The 19,995-nt window shown below is 42.2% G+C and overlaps 1 protein-coding gene across 1 annotated transcript in view; it reads right to left on the minus strand.

Moving 5' to 3' along the window:
- Positions 1-73: 73 nt before the first annotated feature.
- LOC139546888 (ceramide synthase 6-like) overlaps positions 74-19,995 on the minus strand; it is a 30,192-nt gene continuing 10,270 nt past the window's right edge. The window contains exons 3-11 of the mRNA XM_071355805.1: positions 19,480-19,610; positions 14,581-14,638; positions 10,732-10,782; positions 10,504-10,596; positions 5,820-5,948; positions 5,350-5,456; positions 3,228-3,384; positions 2,681-2,701; positions 74-2,432 (exon numbers count right to left, since the gene is read on the minus strand). Coding sequence (XP_071211906.1) covers positions 2,265-2,432; positions 2,681-2,701; positions 3,228-3,384; positions 5,350-5,456; positions 5,820-5,948; positions 10,504-10,596; positions 10,732-10,782; positions 14,581-14,638; positions 19,480-19,610 — 915 coding nt within the window. The 3' untranslated portion in view covers positions 74-2,264. The remainder of the gene's footprint in view (positions 2,433-2,680; positions 2,702-3,227; positions 3,385-5,349; positions 5,457-5,819; positions 5,949-10,503; positions 10,597-10,731; positions 10,783-14,580; positions 14,639-19,479; positions 19,611-19,995) is intronic.

A 19,995-nucleotide genomic window follows, 5' to 3' on the forward strand; every position in this document is an offset into this window, starting at 1 on the left:
TACTCCGTTGCTTGTCACAAGAACGAGTATGTACAGTACCTGCTAATTTCAATTAACCAGATCGACAAACATACTTTCTTACTTGCAATCTTTAATATTGTCAAGGGTTTTAAATGCATCATTGCTTAATAATACCTTCCTCTGTCTTCCAAGAGGGCCATGAACAATTAACGAAATACTTACCAGAAATGTTGTAGAATACTTATAACAAAATGTAATTGGAAATATAGCATGGCCCTATTTTTACACACACACATACATAATGCTGTTACTGATATCTCTTGTACAGCTTATGGATGGATAATGTGTGTTTGTATTTCCCATAATAATGCATTGTTGTAAGACCACATTACTATTCATTTGTGAGCAAAACAAATGCAATCAGTTTTAGCAAGTGAAGGGGGGGGGGGGGGCATCACTGAAAACAAATCCATTTGTTTAGCATTTTGCCAATGACAAGACTCATGCTGTAATGTGTGTACCTGTTGATGGAATAGTGAAATTATATGAATTATGGATTGGTTCACAATTAGCCAATCTTAACACTGACAAAGTCATTGAGACATGTTGACAATAATTTGTAAATTTACAGTACCAGTCAAAAGTTTGGACACATCTACTCATTCCAGGGTTAAAAAAAAAAACTATTTTCTACATTGTAGAATAATAGTGAAGACATCAAAACTATTAAACAACACATACGGAATCATGAGATTCTTGAGATTCTTCAAAGTAGCCACTCTGCCTTGAGAGCTTTACACACTCTTGGCTTTCGCTCAAGCAGTTTCATGATGTAGTCACCTGGAATGCAATTCAATTAACATGTGTGCCTTGTTAAAAGTTAATTTGTGGAAATTCTTTCCTTCTTAATGTGTTTGAGCCAATCAGTTGTGTTTTAACAAGGTAGGGGTGATATACAGAAGATAGCCCTATTTGGTAATAGATGAAGTCCATATTATGCCAAGAACTGCTCAAATAAGCAAAGAGAAACAACAGTCCATCATTACTTTAAGGTCAGTCAACGCAGAACATTTCGGGAACTTTGAGTTACCAGCCTCAGAAATTGCAGCCAAAAAAAACGCTTCACAGAGTTCAAGTAACAGACATTTCAACATCAACTGTTCAGATCAGACTGCATGAATCAGGCCTTCATGGTCGAAATTGCTGCAAAGAAACCACTATTAAAGGACACCAATGAGAAGAAGAGACTTGCTTGGGCCAAGAAACACGAGCAATGGACATTACACCGGTGGAAATCTGTCCTTTGGTCTGATGAAGCCAAATTTGACATTTTGGTTTCAACCACCGTGTCTTTGTGAGACACAGAGTAGGTGAATGGATGATCTCCGCATGTGTGGTTCCCACCGTGAAGCATGGGGGAGAAGGTGTGATGGTGCTTTACTGGTGACTCTGTCAGTGATTTATTTAGAATTCAAGGGACACTTAACCAGCATGCCTACCACCTGGTTTGCGCTTAGTGGGACTATCATTTTTTTTTTCAACCGGTCAATGATCCAACAAACCTCGAGGCTGTGTAAGGGCTATTTGACCAAGGAGAGTGATGGAATGCTGCATCAGATTACCTTGCCTCCACAAATCACCCGACCTCAACCCAATTGAGATGGTTTGGGATGAGTTGCACCGCAGAGTGAAGGAAAAGCAGCCAACAAATGCTCAGCATATCTGGGAACTCCTTCAAGACTGTTGGAAATGCGTTCCAGGTGAAGCTGGTTGAGAGTGCCAACAGTGTGCAAAGCTATCATCAATGCAAAGGTTGGCTACTTTGAACAATCTAAAATATATTTCATAGTTTTGATGTCTTCACTGCTATTCTACAATGTAGAAAATAGTAAAAATTAAGAAAAATCCTGGAATGAGTAGGTGTCCAAACTTTTGACTGGTACTGTATATCTATCCAAAATAAATAACATAAAAGACACATAACATAATTAACTACCCCCAGTATGCCAGTCAGACTATGTTTAAACAGCATGCTTTCGCCATAATAGTGGAATGCGTTCATTCGTTGGCTAAACAGAGAGACTGGGCTGTACCGACAGGAGTGCTTTGATATTTCATTGAATGCAGTTTGATGCAAATATAGAGAAAGATAATAAAATGAGGGGAAACATGGAAATAATCAAACTGAAAACTAAGAACTTCCAGTACCAGACAGGCAATGTTGTTCATGTGGCACACATGTAGTATCTATGAATGGTGTGTGCAGCTTTGCTCCAGTACTTATAAATGTCTCATAACAGCGGTCAGTGTTCATCTAGACAAGGGGCCCCTGCTGACAGGTACCCATTGGTCCCGTGGACTTTATTGGTCCCGTTGGTGGTGCTGTTGTGGTGCTTCTGAACAGGAGTGGGCGGAGGACCGTTGTCCTCGTCCGAGCTGGACTCAATGTCACTGCGGTCGTCTTTCGACACCTGTGGAGAGGTGCAGACGCTGTCAGAACAGCTCATATACCATCTGATGTCATGACAGAGGAAGTAAGAGCAGTTGGCCATCGCTTTTGGTTTCCTCATTTTACAACTGGTTTCCCCATTTTACAAATAAGATAATGTAAAAACGAAAGAAAGGGATGTCATGTCAGAACATTCTGTGATTGTGACTTGATAGTGAGATGACATGTGACAATACACAAGTTTCTTCTCCTTCGGTTCCGACTACTTACATGTAAAGGATTCCACTTCCCCTTTGAAGGTTGAAAGGTTAGCGTGAGGGATAGAAAAAGTAAAATCAAAACAGGCCCTTTAGTGAATAGCTTCTGTAGTACAGTACATGTATAGTGAGCTTGACTGCTAAGATTACCCAACGCTTTGCTTTGCATTTACAATGACAAAAAGTAACATGGTAGTACTAAATTCTAACTACATACATAATGAGAATGACTTTCTAACTACATAAAGACGGTCCTCTTGAGTGTACTGTATGGAAAATATGACAATGTCTGCCCAAATGGCACCCTATTCCCTATGGGCCCTGGTCAAAGGTAGTGCACTACATAGGGTGCCATTTAGGACCCTAAAATGCGAACTGGGGGAGAATCTCAATAACGTTTCCTTGACTACTCGCATTCTCTTCAACTCCTTTTCAAAACCCATTGGAGGAGAAGCTCAGAGAGGAACCTCTGACTTTCTCAACCAATGAGTTTTGAGAACCAGGCGAGAGGACGCGAGTAGTCAAGAAAATGTAATTGAGACTCTCCCTTTGTCTCTCACCTTTCCTCTGGAGATGGCTCGACAGGCTATCTTCACTATGAGGTAGGACCAGAAGGAGTGCAGGAACTGCAGCAGGATCAGCAGCATGTTGAACACCCACCAGGAGGGGTACGGCCCCACGATCTCCCAGCTCTCAAACAAGGTAGTGTTTAAAATCCTACGAGAAAGAGAGAGAGTGTGAGAGAGCGAGAGAGAAATAATTTGTCAACTCATTTGATAAGTAAACCACACTACACACACACCTTCAGTGCAGCTCATAATGACAGGATGTAGTAATGAGACAACAACAACGTCTCTATTGGGAATTGGATAACAGACTGGAAATACTTATTGGTTTTAATACGTGTCTCTCTCTGAAATTAACAAAAACCTGTCAACTAAAGTAAACGCCAGAAAACCCAATCTGAGGCAGCTGTCACCAAATAAGCTACTTGTTATTGTCTTAGAATTCTAGGTGAACAGAAGACAGTAAATGTTCCTGGTGCTCTAAGGTAGAGTGGAGGAATACAGATGGCCAGGTGGTTGAGAGAGACCCTCAGGGACAACATAAGAGGCTAACGTCCAGAGCCTTCAGCCCCTAGCTAAGGGTTTCCCAAACTCGGTCCTCGGGACCCTAAGCTTTGATCATTTGGATCAGCTGTGTAGTGTTAGGGCAAAAACAAAAACGTGGGGTCTTCTCAAACCCTTGGGGTCCTGAGGACCGAGTTTGGGAAACGCTGCACTAGCTTGCTCTCCATCCTCCACGACAGACAGACTCACTCTTAACAGCCAAGGATAATTATCACCCTGGAGACAGACAAATAACTTTAAGCTCATGCAGCACTTTACTGTATGAAGTCAATCTGTCATATAATGTACACACTACTAGAACCACTTTAAAGAACAGGTTAAATCCTTCATTCACGTCTCTGATGAATGGCTTGATAGCTATTTCAGTGAAGGTAGAGATATAGTTGGATAATTGTACATGATATGAACCCTGCTGATACTGAAGCCATGGCAACGGTTGTACAGTCACACTACCTTTCTGGTTGCTGTGGTGCACTCTGCCTGCACTGTGATATACTGTATAACTCACGACGGTATACTAACAAGAGGAAATCTCTGAATGAGACTTTTCTAAAGGATTCATATTTCTTTAGAGACAGTGCACTGTACTGTGGAGGTTCATGCTTTAATAATCTTTTGAATAAAGTGTTGTTTGTCATTTTGATCTGGTAATTAACAGCGCCGTCCTCGAGTGTGGGCTCAAAATTGGGGTGACGTCTCAGAGCGGGATAGTAATTCACGTCGCTTTTTCTCTTCGTACAGTGACGGTACTGCTGAGTGTGCCAAGGACATGACACAGTAAGATGGTGCGCGCATATTCCTCTACTATGACTGATTTGCTACTGCTTCTCTCTCTCTCATATAAAAAAGGTAGGATGCCTCGCTGATGACACATCAAAAACATTCCGGTGCAATCCAAATTCGTCATCTAATTGGAAGTCCAATATGTAAAAAAGACAACATTCTGGCATTGATACCAACTAACACAGTCACTGTGATAACATAAAGAATTAGTTAATTGAGGTTTTCAAAGTGTAAATTGAATGTGCCATTTTAGATTCCAGTCTCAAATTGACCCTGGCTTACATAATTAAATGATCTCAAAATAATGGTCCGTCTTTCATTTTATTTCCCCCTCCCTCTTTACTGGGGAAGATGCGTATGTCAATATTGTTGCTGTAGTATCCATAGTAACTATTACTAAGCAACAAAACCTGTATAAAATGAAAACCTTCCTGGAAAAATTGCAAAGCCCATTTGGAAAGTGTCAATATTCTGAGATCTACAGTACATTCATGTCTCCTGTATTCGGAGACAGATTATACACTGAAACAAACATTCTCCGATATACAGTATCATCCTGATCTGTCTCAACTGGCAGCACACAAATGCATCTAAAAGACACTCGAGCCCATTGTTTCAATTGAGCTGTAGTCTTTCACAGAGAAGACATTGGCCGGGTCCCAAATGCCGCCCTATTCCCTACATAGTGCACTACTTTTGACCAGTGGCCGTAGGGAATAGGGTGCCATTTGGGACACAGACATTCAATGTAGAGACAAAGCCTCCTTACCAGACAGGATAGACACCCAGCCTGGAGCTGATGAAGACCATTGCAAACATGACAAACAGGAGGTTGCAAAGTCTCTGAAACTTGGCATAGTTTGCCATTTTGGCAGCCTGCAACAGATGACACAGACACACGCAAAATGGTTACAAGAACAAAACGTGGATGTTGTATCTATCTTTTTCATACACTGAAATTGGTTTTGGCAGTACATAATTGAAATCTACAGATGGCCGATTTCCCCTCTGATAGCTACTGTGCTTGCTTGTGATTCTAAAACAACCACAAAAGAACACAGGACCCTCCCACATGTCCGTGGGGTGTGAAGAACACACATCAGGGCCACGTTCAGCAGGCAAACCTTGTGGAACATTGCAGAGAGAAATGTAATTCGTAGAACTAACAAAAATCTTTTTTTCCTACATGCCAGAGACCTGAACATGCCTCGCTGAACGTGTCCCCGGGTCTCTACTCACCTCCACCAGGACGTCGGCGGAGTCGTGGAGACACATGACCAGCGTGCCCACTCTAGCCATGTTGTTGACGTAGGCAAAGGTGATGAGGGAGATTGTCGCCAGGTGGTGCAGGAACATGATCAGGAAGTCCTGGGGGGGGGGGGGGGGCACAGGCGTCATAGTCATGTCACACAATGGCAGAGGGAGAAATCATTCACAGCTCTCTATCATGTCTCACATCAAGGGGACATGTACAGCATGTGGGTTTTATGAAAGCTTCGGCGTCATGCAGAGAACATGACCGCTGTTGTATTCTTTGTGCTCACAGTAGATAAGTGGACTCCTCTGCACCTTGTACACTTGCTGGCTGCGCACTATGCAGAACATCTATGGTGACAAGGTGCGGGTGACATTCTGACAAGGACATTGCCCCTTTGTAAACATTACACTCCGTAAATGACCAGATACGCTGTGCAATTCAACTTCCCTCATCTGCTTTTGCTTTGTGTTGACAATTCTATTGTTTCTCTGAACGCAGGACTCAAGGGCAGCTGACGCCTTCCTTTCTCATCTACTTTGGTGGCTAGACAGTTATTCTTTTCACAAATTAATGAATGAATGTGAAAACTAAGTCTAGTTAAAAATGTACTAAAAAAAGAGAGGCGAGTCTACATGTACTACAGCTAAAGTGATTTCTAGTCAGTCTAGAAGAGTCTAGAAGGTTAATATCCCCTGATAAGTGAGGCTGAGGCTGAATAAGGATGACATGCTAGAGCCCTCCTGTGCCCCACAGGGTTGAAAAGGCTCAGTACAGCAGGACAGCAGCAGAGCAGCCAGCCCAGAGCAGGAGGAGGAGGAAGAGCAGTGGCACAAATACAGAATGGAAGCATGGCAATAGAGTGCAGGGAACATACTGGAATTGTGCAGAGGACCTCCTCAATGCGTGGCTTTGTGCAATGAAAAAACTGAAAGGAGAAACAAAAAACCAGACATGCCAACAGTCAACACGGCGATGAGAGGTGAGGGCATAAACACCATGGCATCATGGGACAGCTGTGAGTGAGTGTTAGGTGTTCAGTGGTGTGGACAGGGTGGGGCAGAAAGAGAAGGAAGAGATGGGAGGCATGCAAATTGGCATTCTCTGAACTCAACTAGGGAGCTAGTTTAAAAGAGAATGCCATGGCCAAGGAGGGCCCTCCATAAACAATACCCCCCCCCATATTCTACCCCTTGTTCTTGACGCCGCTTAACAGTGCTAAAGAAGATTGAAAAGAACAGAAGCAAAAAGAGCTATGCTGAGGCAATATTTACAGCTCAAACATGGAGATGCCCTGACCTGGAAAATCTCTGGCAACCCGACTATGGGATGTATTAGAAAGAGTGTATGCGTGTGTGAATCAAATGTGTGAACAGACATGTCTGTCTGCAGATGAGCAGTTCAGCAGTGGTCTTTTCCATAGCGGCTGTGCGTGTACGTTCCATGGATTATTTATCTTTAGTCTAGGGATTAAGTGTGAGTGGGTCACAAAACTGGGCCTGGTGTCATCACAGCTGTTTGTTTGACCCTCAGTTACTGTGTTTAAACATCATTCAGGATGAAGTGGAGTGAGAGGCTAGGTTACGAAAAATATATAAACATGTGCTACTAACAAAATCACCTCAGATAAACCAGGTCTAAAACTAACTTGAAACCATTTATTGTGTCTCAATTTCTATTCAATATTTCAATGAATCTTTTTAATTCTTAAATAATAGTTTTCATCAGTGGGGACAAGGAATGACATGACGCTGAAATAAAAAGAGAAATGTAATAATCTTCAGATTCTAGGAACTGAATAATGAAATGAGACTGAATCGAAAACAAATGAGGGGGAAACGGTTTACAATGTCTGCCAGAAAATTCCAGTAATCCATCTCCTCCTCTCAGAGGCCTGTGATTTCACAGAGCAGAGATTAGACTAAAACACCACACCAAGGCAAAGACCAAAAAATAAAACAAAATCATAGAACAGACAATAGGAGGCCTGAATGCAGACAAACAATAATTAAGGCTTTCTTGAGATTACCACTGCACAATAGAACTGACTACAAAGAAAAAAAAAGAAACGTAAAAAGAACACATTTGGTTTCAGAATGTATTAAAACCAGTTATGAGGCATTTCCCTTTGATTTAAAGGGATAATCCACCCCAGAAATAAAAATCATGACACTCCTGTCAATTTGGTGAAATCTTCTGTTCTATCAGTGGTTAAATGAAACATTTTCCCCGTGATTTAACTTCTAAGTGGTCCATCTGTGAAATCAGGAAATCATGTAGGAACATGTCATAGTTACATGGTTCTCGTCACTGGTGATATGGTATAGTGTGTTATCCCCTTTCATAACGCTTTTAAAACAATTGCCTGCTCTCCAGATTGCCAAATCAGCTAATAGATGATATGGGCATACTCGTCAAGAACACATCCACCCGTTTATATTGTTATGACAATGTTTATTTTCCGATGTGCTCAAGCTAAACAGTGTACCAAATGATTCAACTCAGTTTTTCCTTCAAGTACCATCTCGCAATGCGCCCTGTGTGTCTGTGGGAAACATCTGTTGTTGCCATAGCAACGTACTCTGCACTTGCTCTGGGCAGAGAATTGCTAATTGAACTCGGTGAGAGAGACTCCTAAATTGATAGTGCAGTTTGTTTAGCTACTTCACATGCTAATATTGACATTGGTATTATTGTGTGCAGCCAGCCAGCCCAGAGAGCATTGCATTGTGGGTTTAGTAGTTGACTTGAGCTGCAACAGATCTCCACAACGATTTTTACATGTTGGTACCAACCTTGTTATAAACACAAAATTAAACATTTGTTTACCCCAAAAATATTGTTCATACAGTTGAAGTTGGAAGTTTACATACACCTTAGCCAAATACATTTAAACTCAGTTTCCACAATTCCTGACATTTAATCCTAGTAAAAATTCCCTGTCTTAGGTCAGTTAGCATCACCACTTTATTTTAAGATATGAAATGGCAGAATAATAGCAGAGAGAATTATTTATTTCAGCTTTTATTTCTTTCATCACATTCCCAGTGGGTCAGAAGTTTACATACACTCAATTAGTATTTGGTAGCATTGCCTTTAAATTGTTTAACTTGGGTCAAACGTTTTAGATAGCCTTCCACAAGCTTGCCACAATAAGTTGGGTGAATTTTGGCCCATTCCTCCTGACAGAGCTGGTGTAACTGAGTCAGGTTTGTAGGCCTCCTTGCTCGCACACGCTTCTTCAGTTCTGCCCACAAATCTTTTATCGGATTGACGTCAGGGCTTTGTGATGGCCACTCCAATACATTAGAATTTGTTGTCCTTAAGCCATTTTGCCACAATTTTGGAAGTATGCTTGGGGTTATTGTCCATTTGGAAGACCCATTTGCGACCAAGCTTTAACTTCCTGACTGATGTCTTGAGATGTTGCTTCAATATATCCACATAATTTTCCTGCCTCATGATGCCATCTATTCTGTGAAGTGCACCAGTCCCTCCTGCAGCAAAGCACCCCCACAACATGATGCTGCCACCCCGTGCTTCACGGTTTGGATGGTGTTCTTTGGCTTGCAAGCCACCCCCTTTTTCCTCCAAACATAACAATGGTAATTTTAGGACATTTCTCCAAAAAGTACAATCTTTGTCCCCATGTGCAGTTGCAAACCGTTGTCGGTTTTGGAGCAGTGGCTTCTTCCTTGCTGTGCGGCCTTTCAGGTTATGTTGATATAGGACTCGTTTTACTGTGGATATAGATACTTTTGTACCGGTTTCCTCCAGCATCTTCACATGGTCCTTTGCTGTTGTTCTGGGATTGATTTGCACCAAAGTACGTTCATCTCTAGGAGACAGAATGCATCTCCTTCCTGAGTGGTATGACGGCTGCGTGGTCCCATGGTGTTTATACTTGCGTACTATTGTTTGTACAGATGAACATGGTACCTTCAGGTATTTGGAAATTGCTCCCAAGGATGAACCAGAGTTGTGGAGGTCTACAATTTTTTTTCTGAGGTCTTGGCTGATTTCTTTAGATTTTCCCATGATGTCAAGCAAAGAGGCACTGCGTTTGAAGGTAGGCCTTGAAATACATCCACAGGTACACCTCCAATTGACAGAAATTATGTAAATTAGCCTATCAGAAGCTTCTAAAGCCATGGCATCATTTTCTGGAATTTTCCAACCTGTTTAAAGGCACAGTCAACTTAGTGTATGTAAACTTCTGACCCACTGGAATTGTGATTCAGTGAATTATAAGTGAAATAATCTGTCTGTAAACAATTGTTGGAAAAATTACTTGTGTCATGCACAAAGTAGATGTCCTAACCGACTTGCCAAAACTATAGTTTGTTAACAAGACATTTGTGGAGTGGTTAAAAAACGAGTTTTAATGACTCCAACCTAAGTGTATGTAAACTTCCGACTTCAACTGTATGTGTTATTTAACACTGTTAATTATAGGAATTAGTGGTTTGGAGTGGATTATCCCTTTAATAATGGCTTTATTATTTAAAAAATCTTAATATTATTATTCATATTATATTATTATTAACAGATTTACCTTGAAATGGGTGTTTAATTATATGCAAACAAATATCTATGGAGCAAGCAATGTGATAAACAAACATTGATTAACTATATTATATTGATGTATTTACTAAATTGGTATCCTACCTTTCTTCTGATATCTGTGAACTGGGAGAAGAGTAGGGACAGGTAGAACGACAACTCCAGTATATAGTAATAGTGGATGTCCACCGTCAGTGGCTGTGAAAATACACACACACAACTCAATAAAGTTGGATCAAAACCATGTCCTTTCAAATACAATAACTGTTGTAGCTAGGTGAAAAGAATTAACAGAGAAAACATTGGAGAATTTTCTCATGATCAAAACATTACCTGATAAGGATAGTCGTACCAGCACTCTCTTGTGTTCCATAACCATGGTGTCTGCAGACACAAAAAAATGAACAGAATATTAATGTTTTGTTATTGTCACGTTCCTGACCTGTTTTCTGTTGTTTTGTATGTGTTTGATGGTCAGGGCGTGAGTTTTGGGTGGGCAGTCTATGTTTTCTGTTTCTATGTTGGTTTTGGGTTGCCTGGTATGGCTCTCAATTAGAGGCAGGTGTTTGACGTTTCCTCTGATTGAGAGTCATATTAAGGTAGGTTGTTCTCACTGTTTGTTTGTGGGTGATTGTCTCCTGTGTCAGTGTCTGTATGTTACGCCACACGGAACTGTTCCGGGTTTTGTTTGTTCGTTCGTTTTATGTAGTCTGTTTCCTGGTTCATGCGTTCTTCACGTTGTATGTAAGTTCGGGTCCAGGTCTGTCTACATTCGTTTATTTGTTTTGTAATTATTCAAGTGTTCGTCGTGTTCTTCAGTTTTGTTTATTAAATCATTATGTATTCACAACCCGCTGCAGTTTGGTCGAATCACTACTCCTCCTCTTCGTATGAAGAGGAGGAGGAAGCCCGTTACAGTTATGCTGTTTCCAAAAATGTATTACATTCATAAAGTGCATTGATCGCCACACCTGTATGCTATGCTGCCTCTGGCTCAATACTAAATGTTTGCTTAAAAGATCCAGCACATCAATAATCTTGCAACCGTAACCATGTCAGATTGTATTTTCATTAAGGGAAACTTAATTTAATCAAAGCAAACTTTTGCTGTACGCTAGTAGTGCAAATTAAGAATGAACGCGTTAGCCGGGGGACAAAACTGAGAATGCTCATTCTGGTCGAAGGCTACATGATGAATGCTGTAGTGAACTGGGGGATGTGGTTAAGACGGTCTTATGTCTTGACACAAGAGGGACTTATACTACAAAGGCATGGTAATGAGTTGCTAATCATCATAATCATCTCTCACAGGGTGTTTGCCTTCAATGACAGATTATTCTGGACCAAACCAAATATAACCTACTTAAAACTGCAAACTCTGCTTAAGTTGACATGCAAACATAGACTCGTACATTAGGGAGTTGAATGTATTTTGTAGGTCTATAGTGTATAGATTTGTAATAAATACAGTGCCCTTTTTGTACCACCAAGCATGTTGGGCCTAGTGAGTCTCAACACACCCGGGAGACTCACTAGGCCCAACTGTAGGAAATGAACTCCTTCCACAAAGTGCATCGTCATGCAAGTTGTTGCAATGAGAAATTATCCTCGCCGCAATGTCTCCTATTCACCCCCTAATCATGATTCCTGATCAACGGCATCATCAGAAGCATTCAATTACTACAGACACAAAAGGCTTTTGGCCTCAGTACATTACACAATATCAGTGCGCACAGAGTCAAACACATAAAAAACAAAAGATAGCCTTGAAGTATTTTCAGTTACTTCCTCACACGTGTGTATGTAGAGATAGATACACACACACACAGTGCCTTCGGAATGTATTCAGATCCCTTGACTTTTTACACATTTTGTTACAGTATAGCCTTATTATAAAATGTATGAAATAGTTTATTTCCCCCCTCATCAATCTACACACAATACACCATAATGACAAAGCAATTATTTTGGGCTACTTTGGTTGAGGTCAGAGGATTTTGGAGGCCAGGTCATATGATGCAGCACTCCATCACTCTCCTTCTTGGTAAAATAGCCCTTCCACAGCCTGGGGGTGTGTTGGGTCATTGTCCTGTTGCAAAACAAATGATAGTCCCACTAAGCGCAAACCAGATGGGATGGTGTATAGCTGCAAAATGCTGTGGTAGCCATGCTGGTTAAGTGTGCCTTGATTTCCAAATAAATCACTGACAGTGTCCACAGCAAAGCACCCACACACCACAACACCTCCTCCTCCATGCTTTACGGTGGGAAATACACACCCAGAGATCATCTGTTCACCCACACCGCATCTCACCAAGACACGGCGGTTGGAACCAAAAATCTCACATTGGTACTCATCAGACCAAAGGACAGATTTCCACCGGTCTAATGTCCATTGCTCGTGTTTCTTGGCCCAAACAAGTCTCTTCTTCTTATTGGTGTCCTTTAGTAGTGGTTTCTCTGCAGCAATTCGACCATGAAGGCCTGACTTACAGTCTCCTCTGAGCAGTTGATGTTGAGATGTGTCTGTTTCTTGAACTCTGTGAAGCATTTATTTGGGCTGCAATTTCTGAGGCTGGTAACTCAAACTTATTCTCTGCAGCAGAGGTAACTGTGGGTCTTCCATTCCTGTGGCGGTCCTCATGAGAGCCAGTTTCATCATAGCGAATGATGGTTTTTGCAACTGCACTTAAAGAAACTTTGACTGACCTTCATGTCTTAAAGTAATGATGGACTGTTGTTTCTCTTTGCTTTTTTGAGCTGTTCTTGACATAATATGGACTTGGTCTTTAACCAAATATGTCACGCCTGTGCCCACTCCCCGGCGCTCTAAGACGCCAGGCTCAACAGCATTACGCACTCCTGCCACCATCATGACACACGCCTGCCTTCCCCCCGTCACGTGAATAATCGATTACTCACCTGGACTCAATCACCTCTCCACTATATATCGGTCTGGTTCCCTGCTGTTCCCTGCTTCAGCATTAATTGTCGTTTGTCGTTGTTTACCCGTCTGCTGACACTGTTCCTGTTTTGTTACCTGTCTGTTCCTGAATGAATGTTGACTCCCCGTACCTGCTTCTCATCTCCAGTGTCGGTCATTACAGAATGCTGAAGCAGTCATATGAAGCATCAGGGAATGCTGGCGTTGCGATTGGTGGTGATATCGGGTACGGGGGCCCCACCAATGGAACCGGGAGTGCCTAAGCCAGCTTGTCGGGCTGTCACGCCCTAGCTGGCTTGAGAGGCTCTTGCCCCGGAAGGCACCCATCCCACGTCAGGCCTCAGCTGGCTCGTCAGGCTGCTACGCCTCCACCGGATTATTGGGCTCCCAATGCCTCAGTGGGATCAACAGGCTTTCACGCCCCAGCTGGATACTGTCACGCTGAAGGCGCCAGGCTCCCCAGCATTACGCACTCCTGCCACCATCATTACACACATCTGCCTTCCACTGTCTGTTCCTGAATAAATGTTGACTCCCCGTACCTGCTTCTCCCCTCCAGCGTTGGTCATTACAAAATAGGTTTATCTTCTGTATACCCCCCTACCTTGTCACAACAACTGATTGGCTCAAACGCATTAAGAAGAAAATAATTGAAATACATTCTAGGTGACTGCCTCATGAAGCTGGTTGAGAATGCCAAGTGTGCAAAGCTGTCATCAAGGCAAAGGGTGGCTACTTTGAAGAATCTTAAATATAAAATCTATTTTGATTTGTTTAATACTTTTTTTGGTTACTACATGAATCTATTGTTATTTCATAGTTGATGTCTTCACTATTATTCTACAATGTACAAAATTAAGAAAAACCCTGGAATGAGTATGTGTCCAAACTTTTGACTGGTACTGTATAGAGTAACAATAGTGTTAGACTGAAGGTGACAGTTGACAGGGAACTAGTTTCTCAACTGTGCATGTGCTCGAAGACAGTAATATCTGCATAATGGATGCTGTGCTGAGAGCAAATCTATCCATTATTTATCAGTGAGCACTGGTTGGAGTGTTTGAGAGGTGCATTATTTGTCACTTGGTCCCCCTTTCATAGCAAGATCCACCTCCTCCGGATATCCTCGAGTGCGCAAGCCTCTGTTACAGCTCCTCCTTGAATAACGTGTCTTCAATACAAAAAGTGCTCTAATAACTTTTCATCAACAAAATGATTTTGGAAAGTAGCACACTCACCTTTTTAAGGAAACGTACTCCGTAGGTAAATATATAGAGGTAAAATGTAAATCTCCACCTGTGAAAAAAACAAAACAAAGAGAACAGAACATCAGTCAGTAACACAGTTTTGGGGTTTGGATGCATCCTCTGTGGAATGTCAAAAGAGAGGCCATGTCTAAGCTGCTGTAAGGGAGGCCAATCCAAGGACAGCCAAGAAAGCCACTGGCTAGTTCCGAATACCCATACTTGCGTTCTAAATAGTAGGCTTTTTGAGTATGCGAAAATAGAACAGAAATTTTGGAATATGCTTTAAATGCCAGGATGTCATACTAATTTCAACTGTTCATCAGGTAGAATTTGCTGCACACTATTGAGGAAGTGTGTTTGACAACAGCTGATAAATCAGAACAGGGCACCCGCTCTACAAACATTTACTAAATGGCACATACACCTCCATACTGCTTAGGACCCTTCTCTTTGTTTTTTTTCTGTTCTATTTTTCTCAATCTAACAACACTTATTTTTATTGTAAGCACTGAATCACTGGTGGTAATAATATACACAGTTTTTACTTCTTAGGCCAATTAGTGGTGAACACAATAGAAGTATCATATTCCAAATGATTTTCAAAAGTCACAGAATCAAATGAAAATAGCTTATGAAAAAGGAAAGTCATTAGTCATGTTGATCAGCTACTCAGTTTAACCTAGAGAAGAGTGCCAATGTTACATTTCCATACAGGATTTACCTCAGCGTTTTATCCAAAAGGCTCAGACTTTTCTGTTTCCACCTACACTGGGCGGACCTGCTCCCACTTTGGCCCAAAGCCGGGGCCCCTGGTACTTTTCAGCTTGCATTTACATAACAACGGCTAACTGTGAACTTAAAAAATTGATTTTCTGATCGTAACCAGAGTACAGGTAAAGCCTCCTGTATTGTGATCACTGACATTTGATACCCCAGGACTTACTGGGACTTACATGGATTTACTGTAGTGTATTCATCATTGCATATTGTGGTGTGTTTTCTGTCTACGGCTGTCAAAAATACTTACTTCTTGTAAGGCCAGCTAAAGCTACCCACACTAAAACCACCTGAGATGTATGTAAAACTCCCAATGTCACACAGCATGATCCCCATTTGTCAAGTTCCCCCTCGGAGGCCAGTCAGTAACTATTAGGTTCATACAACATCCTTGTCACATTGTGCTATTCAGAGTTGGAACTTCTTGTCTGTGATTTGTAGCCTGGTACATGATGGGTATGCCTGTGTGCTGCTGTGACTGTGTGAAACAGAGTACACCTGCAGCTGACAGGCAGCTCCACCTATGAGAGGCCATATTAACGGAAAGACTCAGTCCTGAATGATTGATGCATTTTGGCATCATTACGAGCCAGAAGAAGGAATCTGTCTCAGTCAAGTGTTTCTATTAAATAATGTATTTAAGTTTTTTTTTAAATGAATAATAACTACTAAACAAATATAAATGCAACATGTAAAGTGTTGGTCCCATGTTTCATGAGCTGAAAAAAAAAGATCCCTGAAATGTTCCATACGCACAAAAAGCTGATTTTTCAAAAATATCCCTGTTAGTGAGCATTTATCCTTTGCCAAAATAATCCATCCACCTGACTGGTGTGGCATATCAAGAATCTGATTAAAACAGCATGATCATTACACAGGTGCACCTTGTGCTTGGGACAAAAAAAAGGCCACTCTAAAATGTGCAATTCTGTCACAACACAATGCCAGAGATGCCTCAAGTTGAGGGAGCAGCCAACTGGCATGACGACTGCTGGAATATCCACCAGAGTTGTTGCCAGATAATTTAATGTTAATTTCTCTACCATAAGCCAACCTTGAACGTCATTTTATAGAATTTGGCAGTACGTCCAACCGGCCTCACAGTCGCAGACCACGTGTAACCACGTCAGTCCAGGACCTCCACACACAGCTTCTTTACTGCGGGATCGTCTGAGACCAGCCACCCAGACAGCTGATGAAACTGTGGGTTTGCACAACCGAAGAATTTCTGTACAAACTGTCAGAAACTGTCTCAGGGAAGCTCATCTGAGTGCTCGTCGTCCTCACCAGGGTCTTAACTTAACTGCAGTTTGGCGTCGTAACCGACTTCAGTGGGCAAATGCTCACCTCGGCCACTGGCACGCTGGAGAAGTGTGCACTTCACACATTAATCCCGGTTTCAACTGTACTGGGCAGATGGCAGACAGCATGTATATTGTTGTGTGGGTGACCGGTTTGCTGATGTCAACGTTGTGAACAGAGTGCCCCATGGTGGTGGTGGGGTTATGGTATGGGCAGGCATAAGCTGTAGGACAACGAACTCAATGTATTTTTTTGAAATGGCAATTTGAATGCACAGAGATACCGTGACGAGATCTTGAGGCCCATTGTTGTGCCATTCATCTGCCACCATCACCTCATGTTTCAGCAAGATAATGCACTGCCCCATGTCGCAAGGATCAGTACACAATTTCTGGAAGCCGAAAATGTCCCTGTTCATCCATGACCTGCATACTCAACAGACATGTCACCCATTGAGCATGTTTGGGATGCTCTGGATCGACGTGTACGACAGCGTGCTCCAGTTCCCGCCAATATCCAGCAACTTCGCACAGCCATTGAAGAGGAGTGGGACAACATTCCAAAGGCCACAATCAACAGCCTGATTAACTCTATGTGAAGGAGATGTGTCACGTCGCATGAGGCAAATGGTGGTCACACCAGATACTGACTGTTTTGTTGTTGCATGTTGCGTTTATATTTTTGGCCAGTGTAATTTCATTATGTAACCCCCCTTGTAATGTCTGAGAAGGACGTGTGTTAGTTATTGTCTCTCATTCCTTCTCTCAGTGCAGTCGTTTGTTGATTGTTATGGCCTGTGCAGCAGCATCTCCCTGCTCAGTGTGGCTTTGATCTCTGAACTATCAACTGGAACAGCTCTGCCTGAGAGCTAGAAAAGTCCATGATCACAGGAGAAACTTTCCCATCCAATCAATGTGCAGTAGTTATGGGTATGTGCTGGGTTATGTAAGCCCAGAGCAGAGCAGAGGTTGGGACTGGGCGTGCCTGCCTCCCTCTCTCTCTGCCACGAGGTAGTGCAGTGCAGTGGCGTCCAGGCTCCAGTGGCAGTGACTCACCCCGGAATGCAGACGCTGGGATGTGAGAGCCCTGGCACTCCGGCCACATCTCTGACAGGCTAGCAGGCCTCAGGGCAGACTAGCGTACTGTAGCATTGGTCTAGTATACCCAGGTCTCTGCCACTGGTTGAATTCAAACTTGTGCTGCTTTTCGACTAGAATACCAGTGTATACACACTTATGTTATTTTAGGGAAATTGTGATCATGCATAATGTGCATAATCAAAACAGTTGCATTGTGAGAAGGTGTTAAACATTTGAATGAAAAGAAAGGCCATCGTTCATGGAATTCAAATAATCAAGCCACAAGTAATAGCTCTCTGTGCTTGCTTCATTTAAAAAAACAAATGAGCTGGATGCATTGACCTAACGATAGGCCAAGAAGACGGTTACTTGGCAACTGGTTAGTCAAACACTGTCAAACATTGTGCTTCAAGTGCTGCTGAATCAGTGCTATTTATGTACAATTACTATGACTCACAATTACTTTCGCTGAAAATACTTCTGCTGGTGACTGTGTACCAAATACATGGTCCTGTTAAATACAATGTAGTTGCATTCAAAGCCATGAAGGCATGATACTGAAGTAAATACTCTTCATACACTTCTGTGGTGTTCTATGGTCATCATTGAGCAGAAAGCAGCAGAAACAGAGTTGACATAATGTTCTTTGCTGCTTTATCATAGATATTCTTATAAGTTATTGCTTATATTTATGTCCCTCCAAATTCTCCGCATTAGGACGTTCCAGACTTTCTATTTTACAAAACACAAATCTAAGCTTTGTCTTTTAAGGTTCAGTGGATTATAATCTGCTGCCTTTGGCTCTTTTCTTCTTTACAGGATTGAACCAGAGGAATGGAGGCAGAACAGTTCAGACAACCAGCACTGTGGTAGAAAACAAAGCACGTGCCCCACTGGGGACTGGGGACCAGACTGTCCCGTTAAAACTAGCTGCAAAATAAATAACTGCATGCAGCTTCTTTGGGATCTGCTGTCTCCAGTCTAAATGTGTCTCTCTTTCTCAGAATTATGAAAAAGGGAACAGTGTCCTCAGCTTCGCCATCCTGAAGTGTCGGAGACAACAGCGTCCTCTCAAACCCAGACACTAATTACAGTAGGATTACTGCTGAGATGAGTGTGCCTGGGTCGGTTTACAAAATTACATTTTAAGAAAATGATACAACAAAGAAACCAATCAGGCATCCAATCCATTCTGAGTCTGTCAACTCCATTCTGCCTACAGACACGACACTGCATATATTTAAAATGTAGGGACATCCTCTATTAAAAGTGAGCTTAAAATATTGAGAAAACAGGCAGAGATTTGCTCTAGTTACATAGAGGCTATGCTTTTGTGAGACGTTTTTATTTTATTATTCCACTAAAGTAACTGAATCCAGTTGCTGAACCATGGCACATTTCACACCGACAGACTGAATCTGGTATTTCTCTTTGAAGATCAAATAATGACCACGCCAGTCATCTAAGCAGAGAATCCCTTCAACAGTGAGCCCCTGAGTGAGCAGCCCCAGGGCGTCAGAGACCCGCTCTGTGCCTCACTGCCTCTCCCACTGCCAGCCTGGCTCCAATGGTGTCAGACATGAGCCCACTCTGACAGGCCTGCTCCAGTAAAGGCAATGACTGGAAAGCCTATGTATCCACACCTAAAATCAGTTTCCACTGAACAAATGCGCACCTATGTGTTTATATTAGTGATAATATGTAGCATTTTGAAGCTGTCAAGACCTCTTACATGCTCTCACAAAAGCGAGCCAACGTGCTGGGTTTCTCCTGGTTCCTGCGCTGTCGGAACCAGCGCTGGATGGTCCGTACATCCCAGTCCAGCTGTTTGGACAGACCCTCCAACCTCTTCTCATCTGGATGCTAGGAAACATAAGATCCAGACACCGGACTGTTAACAAGGCTGCCATTATTGTGGGGAAGGTGTGACATGTCAGAAGTTAAAACAGTCTTGATATTCGCAGAGATAAAAGGCAATCAATGTCTGAACGTTTCATCAGCATCATGTACTAAGGGGTAGTAAAACTGTTGCAATTGTCCATCAATTGAACCAGTTTACGGGCTCCTGAAAAGAAGACGCCCTAAAGTGCCTTCGTTTCCACCTCAGAATGTCTACCCAGTGTGGAGGTAGTCTGCTAGATTGCTCAGTAGGTGAATCTGAGCATTTGTTGAAGAATCTCACTTCCTTTGAGTGAATAATAACAAATGGTGCAAATATTTTCAAACATGAGGTCTTGCTTTCTGTACT

Source organism: Salvelinus alpinus, chromosome 20 (genome assembly GCF_045679555.1).
Source record: "Salvelinus alpinus chromosome 20, SLU_Salpinus.1, whole genome shotgun sequence".
Taxonomy (NCBI): Eukaryota; Metazoa; Chordata; class Actinopteri; order Salmoniformes; family Salmonidae; genus Salvelinus; species Salvelinus alpinus.